This window comes from Sinocyclocheilus anshuiensis, unplaced genomic scaffold (assembly GCF_001515605.1).
Source record: "Sinocyclocheilus anshuiensis isolate Anshui unplaced genomic scaffold, SAMN03320099.WGS_v1.1 scaffold260, whole genome shotgun sequence".
In the NCBI taxonomy this organism is placed as follows: Eukaryota; Metazoa; Chordata; class Actinopteri; order Cypriniformes; family Cyprinidae; genus Sinocyclocheilus; species Sinocyclocheilus anshuiensis.
In genome coordinates this window covers 2,219,190-2,232,366 of record NW_015557134.1, presented here as the reverse complement: position 1 = coordinate 2,232,366, position 13,177 = coordinate 2,219,190, and the positions used below count along the sequence as shown (strand labels likewise).

General features: G+C 35.6%; 1 protein-coding gene across 2 annotated transcripts in view; it reads left to right on the top strand.

The window, feature by feature from the left end:
* The window catches only part of LOC107678023 (dihydropyrimidinase-related protein 2), a 29,482-nt gene that overhangs the window by 11,483 nt on the left and 4,822 nt on the right, over nt 1-13,177 (top strand). For both annotated transcript variants that reach the window (XM_016473124.1, XM_016473125.1), the window contains 11 exons: nt 730-818; nt 1,014-1,198; nt 3,664-3,828; nt 3,984-4,045; nt 5,454-5,534; nt 5,901-5,969; nt 6,060-6,180; nt 6,523-6,679; nt 8,127-8,268; nt 8,484-8,654; nt 10,997-11,176. In XM_016473124.1, coding sequence (XP_016328610.1) covers nt 730-818; nt 1,014-1,198; nt 3,664-3,828; nt 3,984-4,045; nt 5,454-5,534; nt 5,901-5,969; nt 6,060-6,180; nt 6,523-6,679; nt 8,127-8,268; nt 8,484-8,654; nt 10,997-11,176 — 1,422 coding nt within the window. The remainder of the gene's footprint in view (nt 1-729; nt 819-1,013; nt 1,199-3,663; nt 3,829-3,983; nt 4,046-5,453; nt 5,535-5,900; nt 5,970-6,059; nt 6,181-6,522; nt 6,680-8,126; nt 8,269-8,483; nt 8,655-10,996; nt 11,177-13,177) is intronic.

The window sequence follows — 13,177 nt, the reverse complement described above, 5'->3', positions numbered from 1 at the left end:
GTGTGTGTGTGTGTGTATGTGTATGTTAGACCAGTTTAAGTGTTTATGTAGTACGTTGGACTAGTTTAAGTGTTTATGTAGTATGTTAGACTAGTTTAAGTGTTTATGTAGTTAATAAAGCCTTACGTGTATCACACTTGACGTTGTTCATTGTTTGCTCATAACTGGAGTCACTTAATCATGCAGATTTATGCTACAAGCTCTTTGTAGAGTTGTACAGTAAGAAAGTTATTTCCCTTAACCAGGAAATTAACGTTCTTAGAATTGACAAGACAGTTGACCCTGAGAGGTCAAGTAAATATCTACAGCGGATCTAAATATTTATAATTAATTATAACTAGTTATAATTAATTATTCATATTTCCCCATGAGCTGATTCGCTACAACATTATACTTGAAATAGCAATCAGCTCAGATTGTAAGGGTGAATCGTTGTCTTCCAGGTTCAGCCGAGCACATTGTGTAGTGCAGTGACAGATAAATGTTCCATGGTGAACGTGTTTTTAATTGTAAAGACCAGAGAATCCACTGATTCCGCTTATAAAGAATGTGGGTGATGCTATACTGCTGCTTTATAAGCTCTGATTTACTGGCTCCTGGATAAATTTGTATTTTACTTGAATCTATATTCATGTTGAGTCTATATTTAATGTCTATATTTAAGGTGAACAGACAATTTTTACTTGTACTGCAATAGGATGCTAAAGCGACTTTTATCTGGTGTTGCAGAGTGACCGTCTCTTGATTAAAGGGGCGAAGATTGTGAACGATGATCAGTCGTTCTGTGCCGACATCTATATGGAAGATGGCCTGATCAAGTGAGTGTAAAATATATTAGCTGAACTGTTCCTTTAGTAGTCTAAGATTATAAGGTTAATATGTGCATAATATGCCCTTATATCATATGACACATTAATAGATAATGAAATAGCCCTTGAAATTTGGCCCTTAAAATTAAATTAAGATTGCTCAGATTGTATAACTCGTATTTGTTTTTTATATCTCACTCACAGGCAGATTGGAGAGAATCTGATAGTGCCTGGCGGGGTAAAAACCATCGATGCTCATGGGCGTATGGTGATGCCGGGTGGCATTGATGTGCACACACGCTTCCAGATGCCTGACAGGGGCATGACTGCTGCTGATGACTTCTATCAAGGCACCCGCGCTGCGCTGGCTGGAGGAACCACCATGATCAGTATGCATCCAACTGTGCTTAGTGTGATGAAGAAACTGAGCCAGGACTAGTTGCTGTTTGCATATCAACCACCCAGAGCATCATAGCAGCAACTTAGCAATGCCATAGCAACCACTCAGAAAATGTCATTGCAACTACCTACAACACATAGCAACCATCCAATAATGCCCGTGCTACATCCATGGCAGCCATCAACAATACCATAGCAACACCCTAGCAGCCACCCACAATGCTATAGCAACACCCCAGCAATGCTGTAGCAATCAGCCACAACACCATAGCAACCACTTAGCAAAGCCCTGGCAACCACCCACAACACCATAGCAACCACTAGCAATGCACTGGCAACTGAGCATAACACCTGGGCAAACACATAGTATTTCGTTAAACCATACTCAAAACAGCTTAGAAACATCTAACATCTGTGGACTAGAAATTCATAGACTTCAAAGAATCATATGCCAGTAAATAATGCCCTAGAAACCACCCACAATGCCATTTCAATCCCAACAATGCCATAGCAACCACCTACCAAATGCACACATAGCAACCACCTAATAATCTCCTAGTTACACCCTGGAAACCACCACATTGTCACATTGCAGCTACACCATGGCAACTGCCCACAATGCCATAGCAGCCACCTGGCAAATACCAACAATGCCCTAGCAACACCCGAACAAAGGCATAGCAATGCTTAAACTACCCAAAACACTCAGCAGCCGCTCATATTTAGGAACCAGAATATTATAGAGATTTGGGCTAGTAAGAAATGCCCTAGCAGCCACCCAAAATGCCATAGCAACCACCTAGCAACACCCCAGTTACAACAACAATTCCATAGCAACCATCTAGCAATGCCGTATCAAGCACCATATAATTTCTCCTATTTGCTTGTGGTCTTAATACAGATAACACAGTTAAAGGGATAGTTCATCCAAAAATTAAAATTCTGTCATAATTTACTCACCTTCATGTTGCTCCAAACTTATGAGTTTCTTTCTTCTGTTGAACACAAAAGAAGGTATTTTGAAGAATGCTGGTAACCAAACATTTGCGAGTAGCCATTGATTTTAATAGTAATTTATTCCATAATTAGGGCCCTAAGGTTTCCGTGATGCGAAAAACACGGACGGAATCATGGAATCCAGTCATAAAAACAGAATTTACTATATAACGCGGAATGTCACGGAATTTGCTCAATTGTGGATGAATACATCAAAGTAGGCCAGTTCACTTAAATCAAAACGCGATATGGACTAGTGTCTGTGAATATTAGGCCGCAAAAATACCATTTAAATATGAATCCTGCATGTTTCGTTTACTATATAAATACTGAAGTGTGCGTGATATTCGCTGTGTTTTCATCCTCTGCCGTCTCAATATATGAATACATGAACACATAAACAACTGCTCTGAGAGTCACTTCATGAGCATTTTACCATTTCTTTTGAGGAAAACAATTTTCATGTCATATACAAACAGAAACCTAAAGGTCTTCACAGCAACCTGTCAAAATAAAAGTTTGGTTTAACTTGAAGAAACCGTGCTTTTGGTTTAACATTAAGAAACTTCATGTAATGTACTACTACTGCTAATAAAATTATTATTAAAAACATTATTTTTGAAGGAATATTTTCCAGAAAAAATATTTACCAGAATTTATTTAGCAGAAAAATGTAAATACAAAACACAGTATTTCTGAAAAAAGAAAAAAAAATTAATAAATAATAATATATATATTTTAATAAAATCAGTTGATTAGAGATGCTTTGGATTATTAATATTTAGTGAAACAATTAAAATTGAATCCAGAAAATTAATAGAAAACATATTTTGGTAAAAAAATGAAACTGAATTTGAGAGAAAAAAAACATTTCATAGGGCCGTAAAATTTAATTTTTCTTAAACTTTTAATAAATTGCTGTTTAAGATGGTAAGTTTTATGATTTGAATGAATTATACATGCTTTTTGATTAATACAATTTAATTTAACCATTAAAATGGAGTCCAGAAGAAAAAAAAAAAAACGGAATTTGGGAAAAAAGAAAAGAAAAGGAATTTGGGAAAAAATAAAACATATTTCATAGGGCCCTACATAATATGGATGTCAATGGCTACCAGCAACTGACTGGTTACCAATTTTCATTTTTAGGTGAACTGTTCCTTTAAGCTGTGATTAGAGCAGCTTTTCACGAACTATGCTGCCTTTTCCTAAGTGTTATGAAAGCTGTATTGTTTTGCTGAGTCACCTGTATTGTTTATGATGCAGCCGTCATCGACAGTGCCTGACAGGAGTGCAGACAGGATGGAGACAGTGTGCTTAAAATAGCACGAGACTGTTTTAACATCTCCGTTGCCCTCGTTTCAGAGCAGCATTATTAACTGATTTGAGGTAGTTTATTAATCCGTAGGAGCTCTTTACTATCTGCCTAACCACTGTGTGTGTTTGTGTGTGTGAACAGTTGATCATGTGGTTTCTGAACCCGGGACGAGTCTGATGTCAGCCTTCAATCAGTGGCGGGAATGGGCGGACAGCAAAGCGTGCTGTGACTATTCTCTTCACGTGGATATCACCGAATGGCACAAGGGTGTTCAAGAGGAGATGGAGGCGCTCGTCAAAGATCACGGTAAACCACTGTCAACATCTGTATCTGCTGTACAGTACAAGCCCAGCAGAGCTGGCGAATACTGCATCGCTCAGGAATTCTGCTGCAGTTTCACTGATGTATCACGGACTCCTTCATTGCCCTCTCTGATTTCATCCCCTGGCTTTTGTGTGCAGGCGTTAACTCTTTCCTCGTCTACTTGGCTTACAAAGACGTTTTCCAGCTCACTGATTCCCAGGTATGGCTTCCTCCATGCGTTCTACCTACTTTAGCCTCATGAAACCTGTCAAAAACACACCCAGGTCATATTTAACCACAAAATCAAAAAGAGAAAAATCAAAATGATGAAAATCAAGCCTGTTTTTTGGAACAATAATGCAAAATATTTGAATGGTCCTAAAATATACTTTATATATTTATATACAAATAAATATATTTTTATATTTATTTTATATATATTTTGGTTACACTTTATTTTAAGGTGTCCTTGTTACAGTGTAATTATACATTTAAGTACTGAAGAATATTAATTAACTACATGTACTTACTTTATGGTTAGGGTTAGAATTAGGGTTACCTACATTGTGCATAATTTATTATTATAATAGTAAGTACATGTGACGTGCAACAAGGACACCATAAAATAAAGTGTTACCTATGTATTTATTTTTATTTTGCGATTTAATGTGACTTTGCCTGCCTATGCACTTACAAAATATCATGGTATTACCATGGTTTTAGACATGCACCATATTTTTAAGTACATTCATTCATTCATTCTTTCTTTCATTCTTTCTTTCTTTCATTTATTTATTTATTATTTTTTTATTTATGAGTTTTCAATTTAATGTGGCATTTATTTTCTGAAAAGGAATCCTGACTATGCATTTACACACACACAAAAAAAAAACCATGATATTGGTATTGTGACTTTGCCTGGCTATGCATTTACCAAAAAACATTTATTTATGTATGTACTGTATGTATTTATTTATTTATTTTAAAACTTTTAAATTTTTATTTAATTCATTTATTTATTTAACATTTATTCTTTTTACATGTTTTATTGAAAATTATTTCAATGGTTTTAAGTTACAGTGGATTCATTTATTCATTAATTTGGCCATTCATTTAGACATTTAATTTGATTTAGATTTTTTGGAAAAACCTGACAACAAAAACTACCATAGTAGTACCATGGTTTTTATATGTACCATATTGAAACAGCTGTATTTTTTTTTTTTTAAGTATATTACAGTATTGTACTCCAGTGTACCTAAAAAATACCATGATTTCTCCCAGAGAATACCTTAATTCGTATCGGTCAAACATGGAATTTGGCAGTCAAAATATGACAAAAAATTCTGCCATCTGTTAACATCACAGTACCACTTTTATGTGGCACAGTAACAAGTTTTTGGGGGGTTGGGAGTTTATGTTGTAATTACTAATGACAATTGTGCCAAAAAAAAAAAAAAGAACAAGAAAAGTTAAGAAATCTAAACAGAGTCCATTGGCAATTTATAAACAGATGATGCTTGAATAGTCTGCCAGTGACCGTTGCATCTGTTTTAAGCATGCTTCGCCATTTGCCATTGCTTTCTGAGTGTCAGCATTTGTGTGACTTCAATTGTGTTTATGTGCAGATCTACGAAGTGTTCAGTGTCATCCGGGACCTCGGGGCGATCGCTCAGGTCCATGCTGAGAACGGAGACATCATAGCCGAGGTGAGATCTTCAGAGAGGCTGCACCGTCCAGCACTGAGCTCCATTACTCAGAGTTACTATCAACAATAAACTGTTTAGAGATGTTAAATAAAAACATATGCTCCACAACGAACGCTCAGACTTTATACTGGCAAGCAAAACCAAAGCAAATATTCCTACGTGAGGCTGATGTAATTAATTGCAGATGACTTTTGGCTCACGCTTATGTGTATTTATCATGCTCAAGATAAGCAAACTCTTTGTAATGAAGACATTTTTAATATGTACAGTATATATTGAGACTATGACATCATTATTGAAAGATTCAGCGATCTTATGCTACTCGTATCATCCCATCCTGCTCGTTTTCTGTCTTTCTTTCAACAGGAGCAGTGCAGGATTTTGGAGTTGGGTATCACTGGACCAGAGGGACATGTCCTCAGTCGTCCAGAGGAGGTGAATGGCAGGGAATTCTGGGAAAAGTCGTCCATTTTCCCATGTTTTCCCAAGAAAACATGTGCTGACTTGGCTTTATCGATCATTTAGGTGGAGGCGGAGGCAGTGAACCGCTCTGTAACAGTGGCCAATCAGACCAACTGCCCTCTTTACATCACCAAAGTGATGAGCAAGAGTGCCGCTGATGTCATCGCCCAGGCCAGGAAGAAAGGTGAGACCCAACTCCATTTTCAATATGGTGAGACTTCAGTGGATCCAAACCTAGTGGAAACATTCAAGGTTGAATTACCACCATGGAAGAGCATTCGGAGGCGGTTTGATCTAATTCCATTCAAATGAGGCATTATTATTACGTCTGGACAAGCAAGGCAGGTTTTATGAACTGGGATGCATTGCAGTCCTGCAAAAAAATTATAATAATACTGCATCTATGACTCGATGATGTTCTTGGCTAGAAATTACATCATGGTGGTCGGGCTCCAGAATCAGGGCAAGGGAATTACAGTGAAATTATATATGCCTATTCCTAATTCGGTATCTTTGAACCATTTAGGCACCGTTGTGTACGGAGAGCCAATCACAGCAAGTCTTGGTACGGACGGCTCGCACTATTGGAGCAAGAACTGGGCCAAGGCCGCTGCCTACGTCACGTCTCCACCCTTGAGTCCGGATCCCACCACACCGGACTATCTCAACTCACTGCTGTCATGGTAGTATGCTGTTTATTTGTAGCATGCATTACTGATTTGATTTGCTACAGTGGTTGAGCCCTGTAATAAGTGTACCATAAGAAATGAAACTGGTTCATTTGTGGGGTCTGAGAGCGGTTCATTACAAAAAAAAAAAGTGGCTAATGTGTGTATGTTCCATATTACCTCAAATGACTTTAAAGTGAACTGAAGGGTTGACTTTAAGTTTAGGAGTTGACTTGAAGTCTGCAGTATAGTTTATTTTTTAAAGATGTGTTAAGTAAAAAAATAAATAAAAGTATTATTATCACAAAATAATATTTAAAGTGAAAATTAATGATTAAATTGAAGAAATTGTTGTTTTGTTTTTGTTTTTATTAGCAATATAACAATTATTATTATTACATATGATATTTATTACATACATTATATTTATAATATGATATGTATTATTAATATTATTATATTAATAATTATTATAGTAATTTATTACAAAATAAATTAATTACAAAATAATATTCCACTTGAAGCAAAAAAGTATTTTAGTATGTATATTTATTAGCAATATTAATTATAACATTATTATTATTAAGTATAAAATTTAATACGCAAAATATATTACTATATTCTACTATATTCTATATATTAATAATATTCTAAGTGACGAATTAATGATTAAATTAATTAAATAGATTGATGAAATTATTGTTTTGTTTTTTATTAGCAACATAACTATTATTATCATCATCATCATCATCATCATTATTATTATTACATATGATATTTATTATATACATTGTATTTATTATATATATAATGCAGTATATTATTAATATTATTAATTGCATTTAATGATTATTATAGTATTTTATTACAAAGCAAATTAACTACAAAATAAAATTATTGTATTTTTGTATGTATTTATATTAACAATATTCATTATAACAATTATTATTAGTAGTATTAGTATTAATTTAAAGGCAATAATAATAATAATAATAATAATAATAATAATGTATTCTATTAATAATTATTATATGATCGTAATATTTTTTAGTATTTAATTTATTGTTATCAATTTAATAGTGCAAATAATTATACTACTACTACTACTAATAACAATATCCAGATACCCAATGGAATATCCAAAATATAATATTAAATAATTTAATAAATACCCATTATTATTATTATTATTATTATTATTATTATTATTTACAATAACAACAATGAAAGTATTATTATTATTATTATTATTATTATTAAATTTGAGGCACTTTTAGGGCCAAAAACAGTGTGAATTAAAAAAGTGGGATTTTAGAACATGTTTGCTCTGAGATTATTTCATTTAAAGAGGACACACTTGTGAAAAGGGTTCGCTAAGTGGATAAATATAAATGTCTGTAGAATAGACTCAATTGTTTGGTCCCAACTTGAAATTTGTCTCCTCACCCACTTCCTGCTTCAGTGGAGAGCTGCAGGTAACAGGAAGCGCTCACTGCACCTTTAACACCGCCCAGAGAGCTGTGGGCAAAGACGACTTCACCCTAATCCCTGAAGGAACCAACGGCACTGAAGAAAGGATGTCTATCATCTGGGACAAATGTGTGGTGAGGCAGAAATACTAGTATGCAAATAATAAGGGGAGACATTTAATCACAAGCTGCCACGGTGCAGCATCTACACTTCCTTCAGTCATATAAACAAAATCAGTCAGTGGCCATGTGAGTCTAAATAGTCCCAGCCGAACAGACAAGCACACTCAAGTGAACACAAACACAACCGACACAAACTCATCTCTCCCTGTGGTCCCCCTCCTTCGTAGGTAACTGGAAAAATGGACGAAAATCAGTTTGTGGCCGTCACCAGCACCAACGCCGCTAAGATCTTCAACTTGTACCCGCGCAAGGGCCGCATCGCTGTGGGTTCAGACGCCGATCTGGTTCTGTGGGACCCTGATGTCACGGAGATCATCTCAGCGAAGAGCCACAATCTGGTGAGTTAGTGTGCAGGATTCATTGGTGTTTATGTGATTTACGTCCCTCAGTGTAGTTACCATTGAGGAAAGTTGTGTTCTTGTGAAGGTGGTATGCAGTCCTGACCAGAGAACTCTGGTTGTTCTGACCGAATGTTGGGTGTGGGTTATGTTACTCATGCGAGTGATGTCATTCTCAGCTCTGCTGGGTAATTGATGTTTCCCTCCTGCTTTGGAGGCGTAACAGTGCACACAACACATAACCACGAGGATCTCTTTTTTTAATGTCTTCTCTTTGTGTTTGTGAGATTATAACACACTGGCATTTCGAGAGTTGTGCTCTTTTGTTTGGTGGATTTTGTTTAACTACATGTCTAAAGATTAGTTTAGAAGACAAAGTGTGTTAGATAAATATTGTAAATAGTGTATTAATATAATATAAATATTAAAGAGATGGTTCACCCAAAACTTCTGTCATTAATTACTCACCCTCATGTTGTTCTAAACCTGTAAGACTTTCATTCATCTTCAGAACACAAATGAAGATATTTTTTCTTTCTGACCCTCCATATACAGCAATATAACTACCACATTCAAGACCCAGAAAGCAGGCAAGGACATCGTTAAAATAATCCATGTGACGTCAGCGGTTCAACCTTAATCTTATGAAGCCACATGGACTATTTTAACAATGTCCTTACAACCTTTCTGGACCTTGAACATTTCAGTTGCATTGCTGTCTATGCGGAGTCAGAAAGCTCTCAGATTTCATAAAAAATATCTTAATTTGTGACAAAGATGAACGGAGGTCTTACGGGTTTGGAACGACATGAGGGTGAGTAATTAATGACAGAGTTTTCATTTTGGGTGAACCATCCCCAAATATCTTAAAGGGATGGTTCACCCAAAATGAAAATTCTGTCATTATATGTAAATAATGTAAATAATACCTGTAATGTATATACAAATCATTTGTATATACATTACAGGTATTATTTACATTTATAATTAATAATAGCATTAATAATTAATTCATATATGTAATTTATAGTTTCATATATTTCTTTTTTAAGCTGTTTAGATTTAATATTAATAATCAATTTACAATAAGTAATGTAATGTATAATAATGAATAATATAAAATATACTTGTTTTTTAAAATATGTCTGGACTTATTAAAATATATATCTGGGCTTTTTTAAATCACATATACAAATAGTTGTGTCCCCTTCATTTTAAGTGTATTATGCTGTAGACAAGAAAAAATGGTTTTGCAATGAATAAAACAGAATTTTTTTTTATTTAAGATATAATCACTGAAAATACACTACTCTTCAAAAGTGTGAGGTCACTAAGAGTTTTTAAAAGAAACTTTTACTTTTATTAAGCAAGGATGCATTAAATGGATCAAAAGTGGCAGTAAATATTTTTACATCGTTACAAAAGAATGTATCACTGTGTCCACTAAAATATTCAGCAACAACAGCAAAACAATGCTTTCAACATTGATAATAATAATAAATGTTTCTTGAACAGCATATCAGTATATTAGAATGATTTCTGAAGGATCATGTGACACTGAAGACTGGAGTAATGATGCTAAAAATTCTATTAAATAAAACATATTGAATTAGAAAATAGTTACAATAATATTTCACAATATTACTTTTTTACTGTATTTTTTTAATCAAATAAACAGCCTTGGTGAGCATGAGAAACTTCTATGTCTTAATATTATGCTTCTCAAGTAAATTTATATTGTTTATTTTGTTTTAAAAATGTCTAGAAAATTTTCCTGGGAAACAAAACAAAAGTCCTGATTAAGAAAACTGTTTTTTTATTCAGAACTGTGGTGTCGGTGTGTTAGCATGTGTGTGTTGATTATCAGACTCTGATGCTGTTTTTAGGTCTTGTGGGACGAACTGTATTGCTTTAAGCAAAGCGCCAGTAGCATTTAGAAGGGTGGTCACACTTTTGCCAGCACACACACACACCCTGTAAACTTTAATATACTTCCTCCCTCATTCGCTCCCTCTCATTTCCAACATTCTTTGTTTTCTTTGCACTGTATTTTTAAACTGGTCTGGGTTCTGACAACTTTAATCTGAAATAAGTATTTGACATATTGTTTAAATAGCTGTCTGAAAGGATCAATAATGATTTCCGACATTGAACATCACTTCCATTTCCACTGGAACATCGTGCTTCAGTATGTGGAAGGGATTTGGATTGTTTGTGCAATGATTTCTTGCTTCATAACCGTCGGAAGCTTCTAAAATGCTACGTGTTGGAAATGTTTCTAAATCAGCAGAAGGTTCTTGTTCTGTGTTGTTAGTGTGATGTTGTTGCTTCTTGTTTTCCAGGCAGTGGAGTACAACATCTTCGAGGGCATTGAGGTGCGTGGGGCGCCTCTGGTGGTCATCAGCCAGGGAAAGATTGTGCTGGAGGATGGGAACCTCCACACCACTGAGGGATCCGGCCGCTACGTGACCCGCAAACCCTTCCCTGACTATGTCTACAAGAGGATAAAGGCTCGCAGCAGGGTGAGTTATAGATTCAACTTACTTTATTTTATCAGCTTTTCTAATCTGAAATTTATGGATAAACAATCTATTAGTGACCATATTCAGTTATTATTACTAGTATTATTATCAGATTGTTTTGAATATTACAACATAATTTGTATAGAATGCTATTATTAGTATTTTTTTTTATTTGTTTTAGTGAAGAATATTACATGTAATATATAAATATATATATAGTGCCGTGGAGAGGTTTTTGCCCCCTTCCTGTTTTTTTTTTATTTTTGGCATATTTGTCACACTTAAAAGATTCAGATCATCAAACAAATTTTAATATTACTCAAAGATAACCCGAGTAAATACAAAATGCAGTTTTGAAATAATGATTTCATTTATTAAAGGGGTCATATGATGTTGCTAAAAAGAACATTATTTTGTGTATTTGGTGTAATGAAATGTGTTTATGCGGTTTAAGGTTCAAAAAACACATTATTTTCCACATACTGTACATTATTGTTGCTCCTCTATGCCCCGCCTTTCTGAAATGCGTCGATTTTTACAAAGCTCATCGTTCTGAAAAGCGAGGTGTGCTGTGATTTGCCAGCTATCCAGTGCTTTGTGATTGGCCGAATACCTCAAGCGTTTGACGGAAATGATGTGCCCCTACCATACTGTGATGCCGTCTCATCGCACCGTATTGCATCGCGCCGCGTAAACATAAAACCATGTCTGCATTTGTGATCGGAGAAATGACAAACAACAAGCGCTACTCTACACTGCTCAAAACTCGTGTTTGAATCATTAGTGGCAAATTCTTTAAATGAAAACGTACTTACAGTCTGTGAGTCAGAACAGCCGGCATTGTAGTCTACTCTACCAGGATCAGGAAACAGTCCTCCATAAAATGCACTGCACACATCTGAATATTTGGGTTGAACTGTTCTGGAACAGTGTGGTAAATACAACTTAACCACTGATTTCTAGTCGTGTCCTCTTTTGGAAGACCAAACAAAGTAGTTTCGCTTTCACAACGAAACACACAGCAGGCTTGAGTGAGCGGCGGCCGGGGGGCTTGAGAACGGCGCACCAAGAGCTTGTAACACTCCAAAGAGAAAGGAAAAATTGAAATCGCATCATGTGACCCCTTTAAGGGAAAAAAGCTGTCCAAACCTGCTTGGCACTACGTGAAAAATTAATTACTATATTCATTTTATTAACTATTAATAACTGGTTGTGCCACCCTTTGCAGCAACAACTGCAATCAAGTGTCCTGCTACATAACCCAAGTGCGCTTGAGCTTGAGGTCACAAACTGATGGCCGGACATTCTCCTTCAGGATTTTCTGATAGAGTGCAGAATTCATGGTTACATCAATTATGGAAAGTCATCCAGGTCCTGAAGCTGCAAAGTAGTCCCAGACCACCACACTACCACCACGTTTGACTGTTGGTATGATGTTCTTTTTTATGAAATGCGGTGTTGGTTTTATGCCAGATTTAATGGGACACACACCTTCCAAAAAACTTGTCTCATCAGTCCACAGAATATTTGCCCAAAAGTCTTGGGGCTAATCAAGATATTTTTTGGCAAATGTGAGACGAGCCTTTGTGTTCTTTTTGGTCAGCAACGGCTTTTGCCTTGGAACACTCCCATGGATGCTGTTTTTGCCCAGTCTCTTTCTTATTGTTGAATCATGAACACTGACCTTAATTGAGGCAAGTGAGGCCCTGCAGTTCTTTAGATGTTGTTCTGAGTTGTTGTTGCGCTCTTGGAGTAATTTTGGTAGGCCGGCCACTCCTGGGAAGGTTCACCACTGTTCCAAGTTTTCTCCGTTTGCGGATAATGGCTCTAACCGTGGTTCGCTGGAGTCCCAAAGCCTTAGAAATGGCTTTATAACCCTTTCCAGACTGATACGTCAACAACTATTTTGTTTCTCAGCTGTTCTTGAATTTCTGTAGATCACGGCATGATGTGTTGCTCTTTAAGCAAGAAATCATCATTTAAACAGTGTCTATTGAAGTG